The sequence below is a fragment of the Heterocephalus glaber genome, unplaced genomic scaffold (assembly GCF_053883595.1).
Source record: "Heterocephalus glaber isolate CG9 unplaced genomic scaffold, H.glaber_assembly_v1.0 deba00000621, whole genome shotgun sequence".
In the NCBI taxonomy this organism is placed as follows: domain Eukaryota; kingdom Metazoa; phylum Chordata; class Mammalia; order Rodentia; family Bathyergidae; genus Heterocephalus; species Heterocephalus glaber.
Window position 1 is genome coordinate 24,180,040 of NW_028258153.1, and position 26,826 is coordinate 24,206,865.

Consider the following 26,826-nt stretch of genomic DNA (forward strand, 5'->3'; position numbering starts at 1 on the left):
CAAGAGGGAAAATGGTGAGTCTGTATAGAAAGAATAAAACATTTGTCAAACAAATTTAAAAGACAGAAGCAACTAATTTATCCAAGAAACACAGACATTATCATTTTAAATTTCCTCTAAAGAATACCTCTTAAACCTTACGTTCCTTTTATCTACCCCCACCCCAGTAAGGACCAAGATCTACTGTCACACAAACCCACGCCTCCTCTTCACTAAAGGAGGCCGATTCCCATTGTCACAGAGGCAGAAAGCAAGAAGATAACTTCCCAGAACTGAGACGGCATCTTCCCATTGTGCTTGCCTCTGTCTAACAGGGACACCTAACCAGACAGCCTTATAATAGAGAGCTTTATAAAAAAAAGTGGAGTATATTCCTAAGATGGCTCAGTCAGATGCTTTCATACTTTGAAGCCTACAAAATACACACATGCCGCCAGACATTAGCACCTACATAGACCAAAAGGAGCAAGCAAGGTACCAGATACCTCAGTACCACAAAGAGGCTGACAGATTCAGCAAGACCCCGAGAAGAAAGCAGGCCAGCCCTAACTTGTGGCGTGGTGCAAAGGAACTGATGTTGAAGAGACCTCTGTTTTGATTGATTCTGTGCTAAAAACCAAACTGATGGTCATGACTGGAGCTGAAGGAGTGAGAAAGTTACCTGTGATGATGGCTGGGTCTGTCCAGCTGCCAGGGCTGTCCCAACTCATGCTGTCGGTGGTGGCAGTGTTGGACGTTGGTGCACTGTGGTTGGCGTTGGAGGGGGAGGAAGAATTGGGCAGTCCACCAAAGTTGATGTTAATGTTGGGTAGAAGTGCCCTTAGCCCGTCCTGCCATTCCTTCATATTTAAACTCTCTACAGAACTGCTGTTGTCTGGGAGATTTACCAACAAAAAAATGAAAGATAAAAAAAAAAAATAAAAAGCTGATGTTAGAAACATATGTTGTTCTTTAGTGGTTACGTGGGAGAAGAATTACTCTTTCTTTATTGAGCACTTAAAATGGGTTGTCTTAGTGAGATACACTGGGGTAGGATTTTTGCTTGTGAGCTCAAAGCCCTTGCAGGAAGGGAGGGGAAACTTGCTTCAGGATCAGGAGAGAGAACCTCTTGTCTCTCTAGCCTCTTCACCACTATATGTGCACAAATCAATAATCCAGTTTAAAGACTCAAAGTTCCAGAGCACAATCTAGTTCCAGTTACATTATGAAGTTTGAGTTAGTGAGGCATTAGCCAGCAAAGCTGATATACATTATAAAAATCCAGGTCTGAAGTTCAATAAAGGAACTTATTTCTGAGCCCAACATATATGGAAGTCACTTTATGAAGAATAAACATAAAGTTGAAGAAAGGAAAGTAAGTTTCCTGATTGTAAAACTGGTAATGCTTTTCAGAAGAGAAAGGCAATAATGAAGTGGCCTTTAAATTTGAAGAGTATTTTCCCATTAGTCATAAGGACCAAGGAGGGAGGAGCTAGGACACCTTTTGGATGGAGTAATTTCCAGCAGCCTACTCTAAAAGTCCTACCAAGTATTCAGAATCTGAGCCCTGGAGTCCTACAGTGTTCATGGTCTATTTATGAAATAGCATCAAATATAAGACACTATCAAAGCAAAAAGTCTTTTTATAAATTGTGACTAAGCTAACTTGATCCACTACTATTCAGAATCCACACAGTACACCTAACTGGCTTAGAGGCTGGGTAAAGTCTAACAGCTACTAAGAGTAATTGTTTTACTGAAAATAGGATCATGAATCAAATTACCAACAAGAGGTTTTTTTTGGGAGGGGGGAGCACAGAAAAATATTTCCGGCTCTACAGAACTGATTAACAATCAACATTGAGGACGATCATGGTAATGATGGTGATGATGATGTTCTATCTAGTGCAGTCTATGCCATTTGGGAATTCAAATTTTCTTTTTGGAATTTTGCTTTGTATTGTTTATTGATCTTTATCAAATAATATCAGATTTCATCAAGTGAAAGATTTAACTCTATGCCTCTTATTTATAAAAAGACAAAAAAATACAACTAAATCATTGTCACCTCTGAACTTGACTAGATAAAGAAAAGTGCGACATACAAACAAGAAAACAGAAGGGAAAATAAATCCCTCAAATCTACTTTTTCATAATTGATGTTATTTACTAAAAATCTTATCTTTTTATCTGCAGATTATTTTATATTTGTATTGTGTAATACAATTTATGAGGCACTCTTATAGTTAATTATTTCAGTTGACCCTCACAGCAACCCTGTGAGTTAGGCAGAGGAGGATTAAACATCTGGATTTAATAGAGAAGCTGGGTGTAGTGGCACATGCCTGTAATCCCAGCACTTGGAAGGCTGAGGCAGGAGGATTACTATGAGTTAGAGGCCAGCCTGGGCTATATAGAGAGCAAAAGGGCAGCCTGAATTAACAGAGGGAGACACTGGAGAGAGAAGGAGAGCAAGGGAGGGAGGGAGGGAGGGAGGGAGAGAGAGAGAGAGAGAGAGAGAGAGGGAGAGAGGGAGAGAGGGAGAGGGAGAGAGGGAGAGAGGGAGAGAGAGGGGAGAGAGGGAGAGAGGAGAGAGGGAGAGAGGGAGAGAGGGAGAGAGGGAGAGAGGGAGAGAGGGAGGGAGAGAGGGGGAGGGAGAGAGAGAGACTGAGTCTCAAAAATAATCTGCCCAAGTTCACAGAATTCATCATTGAGAACTTAAACCCAGACACTGAGAGTTGTATTTTTAAAAAAACAATATAAAGAACTCTCTCTTGATCTACCTGACTTTTTTTTTAATGGATCAAATACTTAGGGAAAACCCAGGGGCCTCTGGGACTCACAATTAAAAAGAGACAAGAAAGAAACAAGAAGCATTACAGATAAGACCAACACTATGACTGCAGGATAGTGAAACACTATGCCTAGAAAGAACAGACTGCACTTTGCAGCCAGGAAAAAAAAAATCTTATCAAGAATATATATACCAACTACCCATCAAGAATGTAATCATTATGTACTACAGATATGTAGTAATAAAAATTTTTTAAAAAGAAAGGAAATCAGCTAAATCCTCATCAAAACAGCTCATCTCAGTTCAGCTGCACCCGAAACCACTTCCTCTACCTGCCCACCCCTACTGCCTCTGACCCAAATTTGTTTTGGCTGTGGGCTTCTAATAATTCCTTCCTTGAAATATATGCAGGAGGGTTTATGTATTTTACTTTGTTTTTTGCAGTGCCACTGAGCTACTCTCCTAGCCCTGTAGCAGTCTGGCTAAATCCACCATTTCTGACACACTGTACTGCTTTATTCTGTAGGGAGCTATCTTATACATTGTGGGATGGTTGGTGGAATTATGGACATCTACCCACTAGATACACCAGGGTCCCCAACTGTGACAACCCAAACTATTTAGACACTGGGGGAGGGAGGTTGACCCCCACTGAGAAACACTGACACAAAGAAAGTTGATTCTTTTATTTCTAGGGCTCTAACCACTGACTCAACCTGATGTAACTTTGCTTCTCTTTATTTATGTAGCACTTCACACTGGCAATTCAATATGTGCAAGTTGGTAAGTCCAACAGAGAAAGCGCTGGGTAGAAACTTGCAGATCGGTTCAATTCTGAACCACAAACTTACTGGTAAACTTTTCAGGAGGGATTTCTGACTCACCAGGAGCTGGCCCTGAACAGAACAGTCTTCACAGAAAAGTAGGGCTAACATTTATCATTTTATCAGAGGTACTGTGTGGTCAATCTAATTAAGAAGTCTTCTCATCATCAAAACATTGGAAGGACAAAATATGGAAAGTAAACTTTCCACAAAGACTTGTAAAGACCAAGCAAAGCACAATGAAAAGGACTAGGGGTTAGCTCAGTGGCGTGTGCCCTGCAAGCGCAAGGTTCTGAGTTTGATCTCCAGTACTAAGGGGGAAAAAAGTACAATGAAAAACCAAGCTACTGAACACATTTTATATTAAGTTTATTTTAAAAGTATATAATCAGTATAATATGTTGGAGGACTATTTATTGATAATATGTTAAATGTTTTATGATATTAACAAAGCCTATTTAACCTTATATAAATATGTTCAACAAAACAATTTGAGGGTGAGAGAGGGTCAAGTTGTTTGCAGTAGTTTTATTTTCGGTGTAGAACTCAAACCATGCCATCTAAAGTATTTTTGGTGTAGAACTCAAACTCACACTACATAAAGTATGTTCAAGATACCAGATACCATACTTTCATATCTCTTGCATAAAAAGTATCAGCAAGCATCTAGTTTACCTGGCTCACGAAGTCTTTTCATTAAAGAACACATTACAGTTAAACTGTGCCAGCTTGCTGGTAACCTAACACTCAATCGGTAGTAAGTTGATTATCACATCCTAGGCAAGTTTGTAAAGTCTAGCTTTTAGCAATAACAAAAAGTCAATATAAAATGTATATGTTACAATTACCAAGCTAAAAGGCAAAGCAAGTCTTTAAAGTGCCACAAAAACGCAAGGACCATGCTGGTGGGTGGGTAACAGTGGCATTCATGGAGTCCATGTTTTAGTTACTACCTATGCCCTTGTGAACCCGAAAATCTTGCAACAGCCTAAAACTATCCTTGATATTTCTACATAACACCGGCCTAGTCCAACTACTACCAGAAAGCAGAGAATGACATTATAAGCAAGTTAAAACATTACAAGTTAAAATTGTGTTCTGACATCAGACCTTGAGGAGAACATCATAAAACAGGAAATGGCAGTGGCTGAGGCAAGTGCACACAAGATAATGACCAGACTGTTTCTTTCTGATCCTGATCCTCAGATTAACTGCAGTATGTTCATTATTATGAAATGTGTAACTATAGATAGCAAAATGTAAATAAACCTGCTCGTTACAATAAACTGTCCCTGGTCACCAGCCAATGAGTTTTTCCTGTTTGCACAAAATCTTCCCAGGAAAGAATGGAGGAAGTTGAGAGGGCAGGGCAGCAGGATTACATATCCCTCCTATTCCATTTTAAGTATTAGGGTAACATGTAAGATTTCATTTGAAAAATAAGATCTGCTTCTAAAAAAGGTGAAGATGCAGATGTCTGTATAACAACAACATGGTGAGATAAAACACACTTCAGACAAGCCCCGAAACAAAACGCTATTCCATGCATTTGTTTCCATGAACACATATGGGGACCACCAGATCAGGATATTATGCCTTCATGGAATTCTCGCCTCTTCTTTCTTTTCAGTACCCTCTTCAAGGTCTCTTCCTTAAACATTAAACACACAAGCCTTATTAACTAATCTAACTTAATGCATCTAAATTTACAAATCCAGTTTATAGTTTTTATGTTTGAGTAAAGGCAGCAGGTTCAAGAGTGGGCCCTAATCCTTGGGTTTCCACTGCAGACTGCACTACCCGGGGCCAAAGAACTCAAATTTTGAGTTACATTGCTCCCTGACTGCAAGTCAAATCTCAATTACAAAATATTCCTAAAAGGCCATGCTGGGCTGCAGTTGTTAAACCATAGCCAATGGCTATTTCAAGAAAGCCGCAATCTACGACATGATCTTGTTTTTCACCAAAAGCTTCTTTCTTCCTTGTCCTCACTTTTGACCCCCACAGTTCAAGACCAGAGACTCCTACTTCCTACCTTTTTAGCAGGGAACAGGCTGTCCTAGCTTCAGTACTTCAGGCCTCCCGGGCTACCCCACCCTTTTGTCTATTAGTTCTTACCACTTCAGGATTGGAGCCCACCTCCATCAGAATTCATTTCGAGAAAGCCTAAACTGCCTCAAACTTCAATGCCAATCTCTGAGTGACTCAAATATATGAATTATGCTACACTAAACTTGAAAGGACAAATCTGTCACATTAGAACTTCAAAGAAAGTCTGTGCCTGCTGTACTTTAGGACAACCACAAAAATCATTCCAATTTATTAACTACAATGTGCAGGGAAAATGACTATGAATGAATTCTTTCAGCCAGATATTACAAAACCAGTTTACAAGAAAATGTAAATTCTGGATATTATTGTTACTCTAGTGTAAATGATAGAGTTCACACTAGAATTTCTAGGATTATGTTTATTATAAAGCAAGTCAGACCAGTACTTCAGAGCAGATAGATTTGCTCAGACATTTTGAGAGATTCATAGATCTCAAAATAAAATTTAGGATAAGTGAAAAAAATTTAAGAATTCAAATGAAGAGGTCTGAGCAGAATTGAACTTTAACAGAGTAATAGAAAAAAAGTCAAAATTTGTTCACACTAGAAGGAAGTACAAATGACATAAACAGAAAAATCTGGATCAGCTAAATATGATTTGTGCTTTCTGGGCTCTATTTCCTGTCATTCTCCTTAACAAAAAAGCTTTCCTGGTCTGTTCAATTAATTTTTACACAATCTTCCAAAAGTCTGTCTTTTTTTCTTTTAACCAGATCATCTAGATGACAGTGCTTATGGCTCAAACAACACTTACTTGGCTATAGCTCAGTATCTTAGAAATTCTATGTTCTTTAAGATAGCTGGAGACTTGAAAGTCTGACTTTAGAAATGCTGGACAGTACTTTTCCTCAACAAAGCCTGTTTATAATGTTATGAACAAATGGCTCTTCTTTAAATGATGTAAATCCTAAGATGAAGAAGTTTTAAGGTCCAGAAAGTTTCTCTGCCTGTACGCTGAGGGAAATAAGACACTAAGATGATGTTTTTAATAGTGTTTCATATAGCAGAATATAAGCAAATATACTTTTTAAAAATCCAGTGCATCAATAGTTTAAATATGGAATGCTTTTTGGGCTGGGGATTTAGCTCAGTGGTCCCACCGCCTGCCTCATAAGCGAAAGGTCCCAAGTTTGATCCCTGGTACCAAAAAAAAAAATATGGAATGCTTTTTAAGAAACAAATATTTTAATACTATGTGTACAAGATAGTAACCAAGGTCTATAGTATATAGTTTACCCTTTTTCTATTCTAAACACTATTCATTCACCCAACATTTTATGCACTTGATTTTAGTACTAATGATCCAGTAAGTTAAGCAGTAGCTTCATTTTATAAATGAGGCAGCTGAGGCGGCTAGCCTCTGGTAGTTAAAAATATCTGTCCAAGGTTATAGAATTTAAAAGTGTCAAAGTCAGTAATCAAAACTATTCTAACTCCAAAGCACTGATTCTTGCAAAGTGCACTATAAACCAGTTCTTGTCCTGGCAGGAGTCACCGCCCCCAGAAGGGTAGAGCAGATGCACTGAAAAAACTGCAACATGTGCCAGTAAATGTTAAGCTAGAGTGAACAAAGTCCTCTGAGCATAAGGGAGAGGAGACTGTTCATTCTGCCATTCTGCACGGAGGCTCACCAGTGACCAGGGAAGCTTCAGAGGAAGAAAAGCTGAGACAGAAGAGGGGAAAGGGTATTCCAGGAAAAAGAGGGTAGTAAAAACTGCGATCATCAAAAGAAGTAGGCACATTTCAAAATACAAGCAGATGTGTTTGCATAATGTGCTTTTTTTGTGTGCTAGAAAGTTCCTACAAGAATCTACAAATCTGTTTTTCAAGAGAATCATATCATGTGATAACAGAAAGATGTCTAGATGACTGCTTTGTGAAGGATTTATGGAAGCACAATTTAAGGGGAAAAATAGAAAACAGGCCTTCTGAAAGATGTCTATGTATAAAGCTATATATAAAATGAGGAAAAAAGTAAACTTAGAATTTAAGAAAATGATACATTCTTATAAGCATCCCAAATCATATAAGATCAGAGGGAATCTGCACCAGAAAATGTAACAACAGAGCAAAATGAAGGCCACACACACATTTAAGAGAGCTGTAAAGCCTGAAATGAGCAGCTGAGGAAAGCATAAGAGGTGAGCACAAAACTGAGCACTGCCTATGAGCACCTCCTTGTGGGGAGATCCAAGGATGGTCACAGGAGGCTTGAATCAAGGAGAGGATGTACAGATCACCAGAATGTTCACAGAACATACAACTGCAGATATGAAGGGGATCAATCACCCCGACACCTTCTAAGGTCTAAATCTGCAATAACATAAACCTGATAAAATCCCTTACGGACCATCTGTTTTCTGACCAACAAAGAGTTGGTTGGCTACTGTCAAAGTACATATGCTAGGAGAATGTTGCATAATTTTAGGACTTACAGGAAGAATAACTAGACGTGACTTTTTAGATGACAGGCATCCTGGCTATTTTTCCAACTGCCACAGTGTAGTATAATTATTTGTTTACATTGTTCTTCTTTCCTATTAGGGTCAGAGTTCAGCTTTGATTTGGTAAATAGTATAAGAACATGAACATCACTATGTACTTAATGTTTCCAAAATGAACAGCCCTGAGCATTCTTCCAGGTTTTTAAAAAAATGTAACTTTTCAAAAACAGTCAGAGAAAGGATGGAGCAGTCCCCCATGGCTATACAGAGGTGTGATTCACAGGCCACAAAAGATGCTAAAACATTATTTTCACTATGCAATAATACTACTAATCAGAAAAAGAAAATGAGAAGAAACTGAAAGAAGGCAATTCTACAGAAGAATGTGATGGGAGTAGATCTGAAAGAAAGCTTAGAAAAGATAGTTACAGGTACACATTTCTCTGTATATGAGAGTATCATAATTCTTAGATTAAAATCAGAATCTATAATAATCTGAGTCACATGAAAAATAGTGAAGGCAAGAAAAAAGCTATGTGTAGAACTAGGAGAAAATTTTTAAAAGGCCACTTGCTCGGCCTGATGCTATAAGCCTTGATACAAGGCAATGCAGTTCTATACTCCTTTTACTTCCATTTATATATATAAAAAAACATACAAAAACAAACAAACAAACAAAAAAATCATGATCTTATTAACAAAGGGAAAGGTGAAACAACAGTGAAGGGAGGAATGGAGAGATGCAAAGGCAGTTAAAGAGCATCTGTGTTGTATCCCAGGGTAGTAACCCTCACAGATGAGATCACAATTCTGTTGAGCAGTGTCAGAAGCAGAGGAAGTGGCACACTTTAGAAGCTACATGCTCAGAATTTGATCTTGTGAAGACTTTGAAACAGATTAGAGGCTTAATGATTTCTATAGAAATGGGTATTATTGGTTTTTCTTTTGTTTGTGGAACTGGCAATTAAACACAGGCTTGTTTGCACTAGGCAAGCACTATACCACTGGGCTATACACTCCCAGCCCTTTCTATAAGCATTTTGAGACAAGGTCTTGCTAATTTGTCCAGCCTGGCCTCAAACTTGAAATCCTCCTGCCTCAGCCCCGAGAGTAACCAGGGTTGCAGGTATATTCCCTGTGCCCAGCCTATCAACCACTATTCTACCCACTTTTGTTTGGGGCATTTCTCTGCAAAAATAATATTTGGTATTTTGGCTAGGTCCTCAGCTCCTTTCTAACTGAAATATACAAAAAAAATAATCTTTAATTTTGAAATTGAAATATATGGGGGAAAAAAAGCTCTAATTTTGAAATTGAACAGGTAGCCACAAGCAGCTTCTACTGACAGTTGTCTTCTGTTGGAAATACCCTCCTTCTATAAACCAGGCTTCCTCTCGTTGTCTGCTGCCTGCCTGAGCCACAGGCTTCAAAGCTGGCTCTTCTCCCATCTCAATGACACATCAATCCGAAGAAAGAATAGAATAGTGATCAATAAGGGCAAAAATGAATTCTCATAAGGATTCAGGCATATGAAAGTAATTTATTCTTTGGATGAGAGAAGAATTCAGCAATTTCTGTTAAATTCTCTGATGACTCCCCTTTGCTGTAAGATGGCTAAGCACAGCATAGACAGCAACAGCATTCAGGTAAATTTACACAGAACTTATGACACTGATCCAGTCTTGAAAGTCTATGTGATGCTGCTTCATTTATGCTGGACTCCATGCTTTTTACTAAATTTAACAAAATCCACAAAATTCATTTAAATATACAAACACTAAGCCAATTCTATAGGTGGCATAATCAATAATGGAAACTACATCAATTTTCAAACTAGAATTCTTACATTGTTCATACAAACGTTATTCACATTATCATTAATAACATTTATCAACCACATAAAATAGGCATAAACTCAGATTTTAAAAAATGCATTAAGAAATTACAAGATGGAAGAAATCTAACTAACCAGTAGTATATGTAGAGAAAGGTCTAGTGGTTTTATTTAATGGGCTATATCTGATATGACAACGAGGTAACAAAACTTGCAAAAGGGTGATCCTAAGAATATGTAGATGGATGTGCAGTTTATAAATTAGCAATGGTATGATTTTCTGCAAATCACAAATGATAACCACTTTGAGCCTCAGTTTCCTCATTTATTAAAAGGAGATTAATAGTCATTTTACAAGATGCTATTACAAAAGGACTGTAAACATAAAAGAATAAGTATTAATATGAAGAATGGTTTTTGTGAAAAAGTAGATTATCTGATCACATATGATTATATTCAAGTGAGAGCTTCACATCTTAAGAAAGGTACTGTGTCAAATCAGAACACATACGAAGAAGAACTAGACTACAGGGATGACTGCAAATCATGTTACATGAGGAATGGCTAAAAGAACTGAAGATGTCTGAGGTATATCCAGAATTTACTAGTACTAGACAAGCAGTGACTCCCTTCATGTATTTGACAAACTACACCCAAGAGACACAAATGGGAAAAGATCAGAAGATTTTGGGTTAAATTTTAACAGTCACAAGTTGTGCTTAAGAACTTCTTACCTACCCAAACATCAAGCTCCTAAAACTGCTCAGCAGTATACACAGAGTTCTGGAAAAGCAGGTATTTTACAGAAGCTTTCTGAATTGTGTATGTGTTTCAGAAGAGATTTACTAATATTTTTATATATAGATTTGTGAATATCACAAGAGGATGGCAAGAAAAATGTTATTAGGTAAAATTTTAAAGGGGGGGGGGTGTTGAAAGCTAATAAAAATCCAAGACCTGATGTTTACTGGGTTCAGAGTTAAAAAAGGACAGAAGAAAAGGAATAATCATGTAGCTGGGGATTCTGGGAAAAAAACCAAAACACTGAACACAACAGAACTAAGAGCTAAGTTTTAACTCATGTGCAAATGAGTCTCAGATACTTTTCAAAAGTCTGTTAACAAATGAGTCTCAGATACTTTTCAAAAGTCTTTGTAGGCCTCCAGAAACAGCATCACCCTCTGGATCGTCATTTTTCATTCAATGAACATTCCTTGAATATTTACTCTGCATCATTTTCTATGGAGTTCCAGAAGCCTCGGAATAGCCACCTTGTTCTGCTTGGGTTTTTGTTTCTTTACTGGGTCACTAGAGGTTGGCCATTCCAAATAAAGCCAAGATAGCTTTTGATGTGTTAGTGTCAATAAAATATTTTTATTGAGGCAGATGTCTCTCTTCAGGCTTGCATTCAAATCAAAGTATTTTGCTGTTTTTGCAGCAATTCCTTGATGGTTATGTGTCTACTGAAATTCCTAAGATGCTGGATGTTCATAATTTCCAAATTAAAAACTTTCAAAACTATCTGGAGCCAGGGATTTAGCTCAGTGGTTCCAGTGCCTGCCGCCCAAGCTCAAGGTCTTGAGTTTGATCCTCGGTACCAACACCCCACCCCCCAAAAAAACCCCCCAAACAAATCAAAACTATCTGGAAGTTATTTAAAACATCACCCCCCCAAAAAAAAATCAAACCCACTTTTTTACTGCATTTTGATTATACAGCCCACTTTTATTCCAACAGTGAAGACATCTTTTCTAGAAGATGGCTCCTATCAGTATTGCACTATCTTAAGTATTTAAATCAAAGTCATAAAATCCCAAATAAGACTAAAATTACCTATTTTTCCAAAATGTGATTTTAATTGACAAGTTCTTCACAACCCAATTATGAGGTTTATGTTTAGAAAATATTTTTTACACACTAAAATGATGATTTACTTTATTTTGGAAAAACATACTTTCAGAAAATGATGTAACTTCTCCAATATTTTAAATTAAAACTAAATGAAACAGGTATGAATATAATCATGGTGATAAACATTTCCAATACAACAAACCAATCATACATCTTTACAAGTTCTCCCTCATTGTATAAGTTACCTAAACCAAGAGATATTTGTTAAAGCTTATTTTGAAGTTAGTTTTTCAGAATAAATGTTTGTTTTCCAAAACAAACAAATATATTGGAATTTAGCTATTTTAGCTATCTGAAATATGTGATGGGCGGGGGAGGGGGGTTTAAAATGCATACTACTAGGTGAAAGAAGGCGATCTGAAAAGGCTAGAGACTGTCTGATTTCAAATATAAGACATTCCAGAAAAGGCAAAATGATGGAGACAGTAGCTGATAGGGTCCAGATGAGAAGGAAGAAGGGATGAACAGGCAGGGCACAGAGGATTTTCAGAAGCCCAATATAGTCTATGGATTCAGCCTTATAACGTGTCAGCATAGGTACATCAACTATAGCACTCCATGGGGATATGGACAAGGGACCAGACCATGCATGTATCAGGGCACAAGTACATGGGAAATTGTTGTCTCTCTTATTCAATTTTGTTGTGAACCTAAAACAGCTCTACAAAACAAAGTACTTTTAAAAAGGACTATTTTGCCTTTTCTACATCCTTATTATTTATTCATTTACTGGGCTAAATGAAAACTTTTTTGCTTCCAATTTTCAAATGTCGTTTCAAAAAAGGAGTTAGATTTCAACTCTGGAGAAACTCTTCAAAGTCACAGACAATGTCCTGGTGTTAACTACTACAATGTTTATGCTACAGTTTGTAAACATTTAATTAATTATTTTGCACACATGCACAAACACTTGCACACACAGTCCTAATGGCACATTCTTTCAAGACCTACAAAAGATGATACTCCTGTGAGGATAGCATTTTAAAAGACTCTGATGAATTCAAAGACTTATATGCTCACCAGCTGTCCACTAAGGGGCCTTCGTTTAAAATCATTTAAAATATATATTTAAATGTTCATCCTTAGCTATGATTTATTATAGTTGAATTTGGAACAGATTGCCAGAGATGGTCTTGACAGAACCAATTCTCAGTCAATGTTGAATCTTACTGCAAAAGAAGGAAAGCAGGAAGGAAAGAGGGAAGGAAGATTAGATGAATACATTTTAAAATATAAATAAATCAGAAACTATAACTCTTATTCAGATATCCTGGAGCTTTATACAGAATTAGAATTAACATTTCACTAAAAAAATTCTATTAAAATCACATTTATTGGTAAAATTGTGAATTTTAGTCATATTGTTTATAAAGTTTAAATGAACTTTAAGAGTTGAAGAGTCACCTTAAAAATGGGGTCAATTTAAAAATGCCAACTATTACAACGTTACAAATCTTTATTGATTCAATTTTTTTTTTTGAGATAAAGTCTCGGCTGTGTAGTTCAGGCTGGCCTTGAACTCACTATGTAGCCCATGCTGCCTCAAACTCATGGTGATCCTCCTGCTTCAGCTTCCAAAGTGCTGGGATTACAGGTCTGCGTCACCATGCCTAGCTTACTGATTCAACTTTAACACCACAGTGCAGTGGTTGTTCATTAATCTGCTTTATTTTTTAAAAAATTTTATTTTAATTTGCTTTAAAACCAAGACTACCTGTTTAAATGTGTTTTGATGTCTTATGTTTAAAAGTGAGCAGAGAAAGAGAAATACAGAATATGATCACTTAAAACCAAAATCCAATTTGGACATAAGCTAAAAGGCTAGTAAAATTGTACCCAAGGAGATACAGAGTCTGGTGGCCATGGTAATTGTGGAATGGACACATAGCACCATGGTGAAGAGAACTCTCTCCTTTGGTAAGAAACAATTCAGACCTGACTGGGATCCAACAGAAAACATTACAGCTGTGACCTCCCTGCTAATTGTTGTAACTTACATGGAAAAAGAAAGAATTTCTTCTTTGTCCAAAGAAGGAAAAAGAAACTAGATAGATCGAGACAAGTATAAGCTAACAGAACGAGACTTTCGGTGAATAAGAATTAAAACCAGAAAGCTTGCTTTGAAATAAAGATTGCAGGCCTTTGTGCATTTATTTTAGATTAAATCTGTTCTTATTCTGGTGATATATCTCATTCTAATTAAATAATACCTGCAATTTAATATACAGTTAAGGTCTTAAAGAGTTTACATCTTATAGGACAGTCTACACTGAAATATAAGATGGTTTACACCAAACTATCTGGAATTAGAAGACTAAAGTGAGGTTTATTAATGAACAATTTAGAAGCAAAACAAAAACATACCCTGCTAGCAAATCCTACTCTGCATAGATAATATGGTAGTAGGTCATACAGATCACCACCCCATAATACCAGGATGTGTGTGTGTGTTTTGCTGGGGATGGAACCAAGAGCTCTTGCACCAGGCAAGTGCCATAATCATGAACCTGAATACAAACTAATATTTTTAATAGAAAAAAACAAACATGGAATAAGGGAGTGTAACACAACACTCAGCTTAAGGCCTACGAGAAAGCTTCTTATTGGGCCAGGGATTTAGCTCAGTGGTTTCCCCGCCTGCTGCGCAAGTGCAAGGACCTGAGTTCCATTCCTGGTACCAAAAAAAAAGGCAAGCTTCTTATTGGCTAATGAAGTCATAACCCAGGGCTTCCTTTACTTTTGGCTGGCTACTGAACTGATCTTGTAATAAAGGAAAAATAAACAGCTTCAGGGCGTCAGACTTCTTGTGAATGCCAACACATAACATAAAGAGGATTAAAACATCCCAGTAAAGCTCCATGTTCTACTCCAAGGCTGATAACGGTGCAAATGCTAGTGGAGTCTTTGGGACAAGATCTCGCCACATCAGAAAACAGGACTAGGCTACAAACAGTAGTCAGCTTCCTTCACTTTCTTCTTGGAGATGGTGATGGTATTATCATCTTTAAATCCTTGTTGAGTTTTCCTTGTTCCAGTACGCTGAAAATAACAATTTTCTTGATTGGAAAAAAAAAAAAAACCAGCAGAGCTGTTTGGGATTTGGCTCAGGGGTGCTGCCGCCTGTCTCGAAAGTGCAAGGTCCTGAGTTCAATTCCCAGTACAAAAAAAAAAACCCCAGCAGATATGCTATCATTCTACATGGTGTAGCATAGGGTAGCTCTTCTTCAAAGACAAAGTGTGAGTAAAAGGGATCTTGGTGTCATTATTGCAAGATTTTATTTCATTTTTAAAAATTTTATTTAACATTAGGGATGCCAGTAGTCTAGTGGTTACTGCATGTTGGTTAAGTGGTTTTTGTTACTGAAGATAAATCCGAGCTGAGTTAAAATTCCACTTCTGTTTTATTCTCTTAGTTCTGAGATTGGCAATAATGCAACTGAGTACATGAAGAGAACTTAAAAGATTAGTTTTTTTTCCCTTCCTAAATTTACTCCAAGACACTAAGCCACATTTAACATAAGACTGATCTGACAACTTATGGGATAATAGTTGCTAGACCATGGACAATGGAAGCCTTCAATTCACTGCTTGCATCGACTCACAGGTGAAAGCGCTTGACTTGGGAAAACCACTATAATAAACTGTAAGACACAACAATGTTTAAGGAAGGGATACATCCGTAATCTTAAATTCTTTGCTCTACTGGGTTATGTGTATAAAGGCAAACACATAGTGACAGCTAACAGAACTTTAAATTGTGGTTAGACTATGACTAGGGACAAGTCACAATCCTTCTGAACCTTGTTTATTATTATAATTATTTCACTGTTTAAAAGTGTCATACTATCAGAGCTCTCAAGTGTCATGATTCCAATCAATACAATCATTTTTTCTTAATTATCTCTTCCCAAAAGTGTGACATGGGATGAATATGGCTAGGAGAGTAGAATTTGATGAGAAAAAGTTATGAACTACAGTATTTATTCAGAAAAAACGTGATCAGAGTGAAGTGGGCATCAGTATTGTGACCTTACTTATTTAAATAGTTGGTTTCTTTAAAGAAAAAAAATTAAAGACAATAAAAATACAGCATTAATCTTGAACATGAATTGATCAAAGTACAGCAGGAATAAATCGTAAGAAGTCACAGAGAAATGGCCTAAGGCATTTTCCTCTGCTATATTCACAAAGTGGAGGATTTAACTGAAAATTACTTTACATAAATAACTACACACTCATGCATACATTCATCCTCACATGGAAACAGAACTAGCCTTATAGTTTACCTTTGCTAAGCAAATCCTTTCTTACATAATGCTCATAAAGTATATCATCAAGACACACTATACCACTTCAAAACTATTCAGACAGTTGCTTCAAACATTTTTATCGATTCAGGAAAGCCAATCCCCTAAGGCTTTCTTGCTTAGAGCTTTTTGCTATTTCTTAGGGGAGAGAAGGTATAAAAGTTGCTGGACCTACAAACGTATAAGTTGAATATTTTAAGGTTTACCATTTGTCTTTCAGCCTACTGAATAAAACACTTGAGTATATATACAGTTATTACCACACTGCACTAGCAAGGAAAGGGCCAAAATACTTACAGGTTTTTTATTCTACTACTTTAACTGAAATAATTAAAGATCAGTACTGGGCCAGTGAGTTGGACACTTTCAAATAATTCTACTTTATATGAATTCTAATTCTATGGAAAACAAAGTACTGGGTGTTCTATTATTTGTTTGGCTGACTTTTTGAGATAGAGTCCCACTATGCAGTTCAAGCTGGCCTTGAACTCACTATGTAGCCCAGTCTAGTCTGGAACTCAAAAAGATCCTCCTGCCTCAGCCTCCCGACTGCTGGGATTACGGATGTATGCCACCATGCCCAGTGTGCTGGGTATTTTAAAGGTTTTATAAACTATATGGTGGGGGGTAGGTTTTAGGATGCGGCTTTAAGGTCTGTTTTACAGCACAATAGTTAGTATGAGTACTAAACAGAAGATGGAGTGTCAAAACTTTGTTGTAAGTCCAGTATGCTCCAAGGTTAGCTTAGAGCTTCCAGGAACCTGCAGAATAAAGGGCTAAGGCAGGGAAGTCAACAGTTGCCTTAGAAAAGGTACTAAAGAGGAACCTGGAAAGAATGGATTAGTTTCAAGCTGTTTTTTTTAACTTCTGGGTACTTCGGTACAATTCTCAAGTGGCTTAAATTACTTAGGTTTACTCAAAGTTTGTAAACTAGATTTTTATATAACTTAAGCCCAAAGTAGACACTCTAAAAGACCATAAAACATAATTGAACTCTTAGTGATCTCCTTAGTGGATCTTAAATTGCCAAGAGTGATTCTTTAGGAAGAGCTCATTAGCTGTAAAATGGTATAACCAACAATGTGCAGTGGCTAGATTAATATGCATGGAAGCAAATCACCAAGAAGTAAGGAGGCCAAGGCACATGGGCTTCTTAACCATCAATGGCTTCACAAACGTAATATTCTTGAGCAATGATTAACAATTTGAGATGTGATCATTTTCAAATGTCATAGTTGATATTTCAGCTGACACACATGGAAACAGGTCAAGTGAGTTTTAAAATATTTAGTGTCGGGAAAGTAAAGTTACTTCCAAACTAGGAATATCTGCTATTAATTAAAGAGAAAAAAAACACAGAATTTTCATCCTTGCCCTGCTATATCTCCAGCAATTTTTCTTGAAGATTATATCCTAAGCATACAAAATATAAGGACCAGGAGTAGATTAGCCCAGTAACTTGTAATTTTATTTATTCCACACAGTACATTCTCTTTGGGAGGAAATTAACAAAATATTTTTATTACCTACTATAGTAAAATTAATTTTTGTTACCTACTACGGTAAAATTCTTAATTTCTCTTTACCTTTCACCAATATACTTTTTTTTTTTTTTTGGTACCGGGGATCGAACTCGGGGTCCTTCTGCTTGTGAGGCAGGCAGTGGAACCACTGAGCTAAATCCCCGGCCCCACCAATATACTTTTAATCCTAATTGATTTATATAAATAAAGTAGAATGGCCTAATACAACTTTATACAAAGAGATCCTTTCCCTTTGTAAGTGGAAAGCCTACAGGATTGGTAGTGGAACTTTTTACTTTGTGAGACTAGGACAAGGCAGCTGATCTATAACATGGGAGGAGCCACCAGACTCATCATAGCCCACACTTACTCTGTCTTATCTTTCACATCATAAGTAACATTTCCACCAATCCCTTGTATTCACTGGGCTTATCTCATTCACACCTGTCTCATCTCATCTTTGACTTCCCAGGTCCTCCCCAGCACTTTCCCTCCATGTCCTCCTATCATACTTGAGGAAGGAAGCTGACCTTCAGATCATCTCAATTTATAGGAGTTGGGGCAATAGCATGCTTTCTACAATTCCCTTTCTTGACAGACTGATTTCTTATTCTCACAAAAAGACTGGAGGGAAATGGGGGTAAGAGCAGAAGCCCTACAGGGTTACAGAAGCTTGTTTTCTTTCAATCCCCAAAGTTATCCTCCTGTCTCTGCTTCTTGCCCATCATTTAGCACCAAGAGGTCAACACTGACCACAGTCTCTTTACCTGGCATTCCTTTAACAACACTAGCCTCTTCTTTGTCTTCAACAAATCTAAAGTCACTGACTTCCCTTCCAAATCATTCACACCACTGATTCACAGAAAAGAGCCTTAGTACACTATTGGTGAGCTACTTTAACACTGTCTTCCTTGAATATCTTTATGTCCTGTCCTCTTCAGTTTCTAACCCTTTGATGTTTGCTTTTCCCATATTTGTTGCTTTGTGTTAAACAAGAGGAACATACAAAACTACACATATTTGGATGTTAAACATTTCTGAACAGACTCCTATCTTTATCCAGAAATTACATTTCAAATACACTGGAAGGCTTATTCTCGAAGATTTACTCTTGCTTTTGTGGTATTGGGGAGCAAACCCCAGGGTGCTCTACCATTGACCATTTTGATAAGTTGCCCAGGCTGTATTTAAGCTTGTGATCCTTCTGGGTTAGCCTCCCAGAGTGCTGAGATTACAAATGCATGCCACCACACATAGATTTTTTAAATCCTTTTGCGGGGGGGGGTTTGTCTCCCAACTCTGTTCTCTTCCCTCTACTCCCCAGCAGTAATATATTCTAATAATTATTCTTCTGAGCTCCACTTGTTCTCATTTTCTCTAATCTCATTTACCACAATCTTTCATTGCTCTGTTACAGAGAAAAACACAGCCCAGCTCTCTAACACTAAACCATAACTTTCAAGAATTTATTTCCTTCTACCACCTGAAAAAGTACCCTGCTGAATTAGCCTCTTTTCTTCAGCGCTGTTACCTCCCCCTCTCCACTAGCTTTGTGTGTTCTGCCTTTAAATGGTTAGGTCCTTCACTTGTATCAAAGCCAATGTCTTCTAAGATCTACCAGCCTTCTAGTTAGCATCCTGTTTTTCTTTTCATTGTTCTTGTCAAATATCCTAAAAATGCAGATATTCATCATTTTGATCCTGGGAATCTGGTCCCATTCTTCGTCTTTTTATAAAGTGCACATTTTTAGTCACCTAGCCAAACCTAAAGACCTTTTAGCAGGTTTCATGCTTTCTAAATTCTGACAGAATTCTTCTTCATTCCAACAACTACTATTCTAGTCTGAGCGGATTCACTTGCGCTAGCCAGAAATGGCATACTGGAACTTTAACTTGTCCTCACTTCAATCCAAATATTATCCAAATAACACCAAACTACATCTCTGAAAAATGCTATGATCAAGTTACATCTTTCTCAAAACATTATAGTTCTCTCTCACTATCACATCAAGACTAAACTCTTCCTCCTAATTTTCCAGGCATGACGTACTTTACTTATTGGTAGGCCCCATATACAGCACCTCAACCGAGTGTATCTCCTTATGGTCCTGCCCTCCAACCCCTTCAGACTGGTATGCTATCTGATTTGTTCACTGAACATTACATGTGTGGAGACCTGAAGATACGACTGCCGCTTATCTAGTTCTAGTAGATACACAGTAGGTACTCAGAGAGAGCCACACAACACTGAAAGCAGAGTGATAGTTTGACACCAGATAATCTGACTATGCCTATTTTATAAAATAAAGATATATATTATATAATTAAAAAGAAAAATGGGGCCGGCGATTTAGCTCAGTGGTTCTGCCACCTGCCTAGCAAGTGCAATGTCCCAAGTTCGATCCCCGGTACCAAAAAAAAAAAGAAAGAAAAATGTACTGTATTTACAAACATATGATATCCATCTACTAAAACTAAGCAGACGTGGAAAAACTTCATAAAGAAAAAAATCCAAATGTTACATATCAACATAGAAAAAAATGCCCCCAAGCTTGTATGTCTATATAAATAACCCAGTGGTCTTCATTTTGTAAGATTTCAATGTCTGTGGCAACATCTGTGTGTGTGTACCTCCTTGTAAACCTGTGTCACAGCAGAAGAGAAGTGTTTACACTACCATACAATAGGAGCCATCTCAGTAAAAACGTTCGCAGGAAAAAAATGCATTAAAGTTGTTGTCTGTAAAAGAAACATATATAAAAGCCTCTACTTAATTTCCAGAATGGTAAAGAGTAAAAGACATAAGCATATATAAAGAACATACATATATACGTTCTCCTCCTAAGGTTTTTTCATTTCCCTTCAAATTATCATGTATTTTAAAATCTGAAGCATAAAGTATTCAATACCTTTGTTGCCAATGTCAGAGCAGTTACTGAGAGATGAATAATGAAATAAGTCTGGACTGCTTGCTATGACTGTTCTTGTGATTAATATAAATCAAGAACTGGGCTGATTTTTTAAAAGTGAAAACTACCATTAGACTGTTAACTTTGATGATAGGGTCTGTATTTTATTCACTCTTGAAGCCCTCAACATCTACCTCAGGTCATTAGACAAAACAAGTACTGTACTCAAATATTTAATGAATGCTTTGTTGAAATAAGGGGAAATATACAAAAATACTACCTGGAAACCAAATAACAGAATAAGGAGGAAAGCATCTTTAACCAAAAGTATTTTCTAATGGAATCTTTAAAAAATAGATTAAAGAGGCACTTGACATCATAGAACTAAAATCATTCAGCCAGGAATCTTTCCTACAATGGCACTATAAACATTTCAAGGCAGCAGCTCTTAATCCTTTTATTTTTTCCTGAGGTGGGGAGAATGTCACCAAACCCTTTACAAATCTAGTAACTATGGATCTTCTACCCCAGAAAAATAAAATGCACATATGTACATGTACACATGTCCACAATTTTGTATGTACCTTCAAAGAGTTCTGGACTCCAGGTTTAAAATTCCTGTGTTAAGGAAAAGACTAGTCACTTTTTAAAGGTTAAGGACATAGAAGTCTGTAAAATTCCCCGTGAAATGTGAATCATGCAGGAATTTATGAAAAAGAAACCAGAAATTTCTTAGAATTTCTCATTCTTCTTTATCATTTGGTTACAACTTGCTTGCTACATGAAATGGGACTTCGGTGTAAAATCATGACCACCTGTGAAAACTTCTACAAAGCCATATTAAATGAAATATTAAGTGAGTAAAAAGGCTAAGTCGTACAAGGTCTGGAAATTACACAGTGTATTAAAAGATCCTTTTTAGCCATTCTATGTAAACATAGAGAAGTTGGAGTCTTCATTTCCCAAGAAGCATTTCCCTGATTCATGGGGTGCCTGGAAGTTGGGAGAGAGGAGAAGGAGACAAGGAGACCAATTGCTTTGGGAAATCTACTCAGGACTGTGGCTAAGTCTGGGAAAACTTACAGACAGGGTTTTTTTGCACAAATTATGAATGAGAAAGATCAGGAAAGAAGCCTTGCTTAACAGGTGTATCTCTCAGTACCAAGAAGTGAGTAAACAGAGCTAGCCAGGGGCTAAGGCTTTGTAAGAAGACTGAGGCAATGGAAGGCTTACAATGAAAGCAACAGTACATCATCACAATGAGCCAAAATTTTAAAACAGTCCCCAGGGGCCTCAGACCCCCAGGAGCTAGCAGCTAAGCCTTGGCTTTTTAATGAGAAAATGAAAACCATAAGTAAATTAACCTATGATTAAAAGCTGATGTTTAATAATCTGCAATATTATATTGGTATTTTCCAAATCCGTGATTTTCTAGTAAAGTCTTAAAATCACTTCTAAATGGATTAGAGATACTAATGCTGAATTTTAAAAAATGTAACTTAAATGACACATTAGCTGCTTCTGCAGCCTCAGTTAACCAAATCTAAGGATATCTTGAGAATAAATTTTATTTTACTCCACTATTCCTTGGGATAAAGCCATTTAACTTGTTTCATGATACCTAACAAAAAGTAATTAGATTTTATATAAAGAAGTCACCTCGCAAACTCATTTGCAATATAACATTAACATCATCTAATAAGGTATTTTATTATTATTTTAAATCTCTAGGGTTCTTTTTGGTAGTCATCATTTTTTACAAATTAAGGCATACCTTTTTATCACAATTGTTTTTTAAAAATCTCAAGAAGAGGTCCAATTTTCCCTTTCTTCCCAGGTACTGCTTCACCTAGGCAGAATATGGTCATGTTTCCTAAATCAGCTTTTTGTCCATTACTCAGAACTGAATTCACTCTTTTCTTTTATTATCAGCTTTTAAACTATTTGAAGAAATTTAGTACTGTCAAAAACATCATCTCACATTATATTCTAATAAAGTACTCCACTATTATCTGAGTAACTAAAGTTATCTATTACAACTCACATGGCCTATTGGCCTAATTTTAGAGGATACTCAATCTCATTTCTTCCACTTAAAGTCTCATTATGATCACATACTTAGTCTTGTCAGCACATTTTGGTTATTAAACAATGAAATTTCCAAACAGATATTCCATCGAACTACTGTTTGTTCAATAAAAATGTTCTATTACTATGGCTGCTATTCACATACAATGTCTACCCCATATTCAAGTTTCTGATAAATTTACTAGAAATTGAAATTCTGTGTTTTGAGGCATTTCCTGGTATACTAGGCAGTGCATTAGGAAAGAGATTATATTGCATTTAGGCCATAATAATTATCTTTTAACCAGCTATGTTATAATTAACAACCATTCAAAAAGAAAGTGCAAATGTGCAAATGAGAGAAAACAAAACAGTTTCTACACATGTAATGCATGATATAGGATATAAATCTAGGCAACTAAAAACAAGTGCTGATAACATCCTTCTGAGCATTAAATGACACCACCAATTTTGTTTTATATGTATTTTTTCTTCTCAAAAATTCAAAGAATGCAACAGACATTATCTTCTTGATTTTCAAAAATTTTAGGAGATATTACCATTTTTTCACAAATCAGAAAACAAGAACTACTATTATCTTTGAATATTTTCAGTAATAGAGCCAAAACAAGAACAACTCTAGCTAATCTCATCTGGGATCTTAATTAGTACTATAAGTTTATTTGTATGAGTTAAAAATAATATCACTCATAAGAAACAATGTCAAAATTATTATGCTAATAAATTATGTTAAAGCCCTAATGAAGAAATACTTTAGCAACTATGAGGTAACACACTAGTTGTAGGCATGAGGAACGCTTATATTGGCTCTTTTGGGTGTATACATTAAATGCAAAATCAGAAAGGAATCATGCAAAATCCGGTTGCCCATGCAAGCACCCCAGGGTCTAATCCTCTCCTCTCAGTTCTGTTGTCAGGCCACAGTAGTGTGGAGACTTGTAGGCTGCTGTCCTTGTTGTAATGAATGGGAAGAGGCTGACAGTGGCATGGTCGAAACCTTCACCTCTTCTTCCCCTGTGGAAAAGTCAGTCATGGTCTAGTTATGGGTGACTAGATTTGTTAACAGTCCCTTTAAAAATGATTTCAATACTTGGAATATTGATACATATATAAGTACATGCTTAATGGCTGGAATCTGGGTGTGCAACAAGACATGAATTTTAAAATATAAACTTTTCAAGCACGTAGAAAGTAGTTACACTCTAAACACACCCTTAATTTTAAAACTGTTAGAGATAAGATCAAATATAATAGATTTAGATTACAAATACACTACAAAAAAAAAAAAAAAGACCAGGAAAGCCATTCTTTTCCAAGCCAATTGGACCTCTTATAAATACAGATACTGCTAATGGTAAATAATATTTTGTGAAAAAATTAAAATGATTCAAAGGAGTGAAAAACTAATTTTTAAAAGAGAAAAATAATAAATCCATGTTTTAAAAGCATGGGTTATATACTAAGAAAAATGAAATAATATATACAAATATTAACTTAGTATATTAACATGTAACATCTGAAAATTTAATGTTTACTTGTGAAGTAAATTGGAAAATAATAAAATGTTAACAACAATGATCCAATTGACTGAAAGCAAGATGACTACTTCTAGGTCAGAGAACTACATATAAATGAACTGAGTTCTCCTAATATAATTGAGTATTATTGTACCACAAGTGAACTGTTTCACATGTGACTCAAAATTCAATCAAGTCACTTGGAAAATAATATAGAAACAAAGAAATTTTAAGAAAAATGCTTTTTTATAACTAATGTGAATGAACAAAAACATGAAAAAAATTCTAAGCCTGAACAATTTCAAATATTTTTGAAGTATATGTTGAAATAATAATGCTTAGACTTAGATTTATTATTATTTGTTTTACAATTTTTAGCATTATAAAATAAAAACACCTTGGTAGAGAGTTCTTTAAAAAAATAAATCTGCAAAATTACATTTGGAAAGATTGCTTAACTAACAAAGCACAGAAAAGGAGTCTTTCAATCAACAAATAGGTTATTTCATAGTTTTTCAGAAAATCAGCAAAGTTCCTATGAACTTCAAGTACACAGCAAGGAGGTTGTGTAAAGCAAATTTTAGACAACAGTTCTTGGTGACACCATGTACTGATGAAGGCTAAGCAAAGACTGATTTTCATTCCATTAATAAATACTCTACCTTGTAAAAAACAAAAAATGTGTTTACTATAGACCATATCCCTGAACTTGGCCAGTATATCTTATGAATAGAGTCTACTGATAAAAAGGGACTTGCAAGTATGTGAGAGCAGAAATCAATTACTATGGGAAGAAAGCCAAGTTAAGGCATGTGCCAGTGATCTTCAATTGTGAAGAAGAATATTGGAGTTGTAGTGCAAAGACATTTCTATCACTGATTTTTGAGGTCTGAGTTCTTATGCTAATTGTACTGCTAATTGAATGTGTGGTCTTTAACAAATTATTTAAATTTTCTGGAATACATCTTTGCCATTTTTAAAATGAAGAAACTAGACAAGGTAAGTTACTTTTTTTTAAAAAGCAAATATTCCAATAATAAAAAGATATACATGGATTTATAACTGGCCACTAATCAAAGTTTTGCCCCAAGATTATTTTAAAAATCTTTCTAAAAGCAAACCAGATGTGCAGCCCACAAAATGCTGCTAAAAAGATTTCAGCTTAAAAAAAAAAAAAAAAAAAGATTTCACCTTAAGAAAATAATTACTTTTAAACACAAACATGTTTTCAAATACACAAAGGAAACAGAAGCTCAATTTCTGTCAAACCTCTGGCAACTGTTCTTCCCATGATAGGTTTCAGATATCTGTTTTTAATAATTAAACAAATGAAAAGTAAAAATGTAAATATAAATAGATAATAAAAAGACATGATATCTGTATCATATATTGGTGGCTGCCACCTTTGATTTGTTCCTACAGGTCAGGGACCCTATTTTTCTCTACATTTCTATAGAATAAATATACATGCTATTCCCAATATAGAATTAGTTTAGAATAGGTATATGTTAAAGTAGCAGGTCCCATTGAAACAATATGTAGTCTCCATTATTAAAGTGTTTAATCAATAACTACCCTGTATCAGGTACCATGATAATCAGTGGAGAATATGAAGTTGATTCCCTTTCAATAGCTCAACTCAAGTACTACAGAGTTACAACTAGAGTTAGAAAAGAAAGGTATTCCCCAGTTACTAAACTCTTTCAAATTAAACAGTTAAGTTGTATATAGTTTTCCAGATTTTTTACTGTCATTTCAAATAGTTATTGAAAATTCTAAATCACCTGGCTACACCTATAAAACTACTCTGTTTTGAAAATACTGACATAGTTTCCTGAGGTATCTGTCAAATGTTTATAAGCCACGATAGAATTCTAGTGTGACTCTTGATAACAATTTAAAATATTTTGGCATATTAAAGCTGAAATTTCTCTAGCCATCAGAGCCTTAAAAATAATCTAATAGTAACTCTAACCACAAGTCACCATTTAAGTATCAAGCAAGTATGCATAGCCCAAAATTGAAAATCTGAAATAACAACTCCCCCCATGCCCCACCAAATACAACAATGATTCAGAACCTAAAGTTGGTGACTTAATTTTTAGCACATCTGAAAAAAGTTTTTAATGCTCTATGGTTGGGTATACTGTAAAAGTTAAAGACAAAAAATACAAAGACAGAACTATAATGCCACATTTGAAAAGTAAAGAATTAAAGATGAATATTTCAAATAACTAAACAGAACAACTACACTCACTAATCAGTGAATTCTCATTACCAGTGTGGCATTTCCAAAACACCTACTTGCAACATCTGGATTAAAATTGCTCTTCAGTGCTAATGGACAACACTATGACTAAGAACTTGGAAGAACACATGCATAATTTATCAAAGATGGTCAGGTAATAAGTCAAATAAAAGAAGAAAGTGAAGACAGCTAACAACTAGAGTCCCCGTATCAAGCCCGTGCTCTTCTGCCTCTCTGCCAGATGCCTCATCCTCTCATCCAACATCTCTCTACAATTTAAGCAGCATCTCCTATTACAGAAGGCAGTCTGATTCTTAAGGTAATGACATACTACACCT

General features: G+C 36.0%; 1 protein-coding gene across 9 annotated transcripts in view; it reads right to left on the bottom strand.

The window, feature by feature from the left end:
* Positions 1-26,826, bottom strand: part of Cnot4 (CCR4-NOT transcription complex subunit 4) — a 137,958-nt gene that overhangs the window by 1,389 nt on the left and 109,743 nt on the right. For 4 of the 9 annotated variants that reach the window (XM_021263638.2, XM_004851229.4, XM_013074497.3 and 1 more), the window contains one exon: positions 662-874. The exons of 3 other annotated variants lie outside the window; for them this stretch is intronic. In XM_021263638.2, the coding sequence (XP_021119297.1) occupies positions 662-874 (213 nt within the window). Of the gene's footprint in view, positions 1-661; positions 875-23,356; positions 23,738-26,826 lie in introns of those variants that run through there. 2 more of the 9 variants (XM_004851231.4, XM_013074499.3) reach the window with 1 other exon arrangement.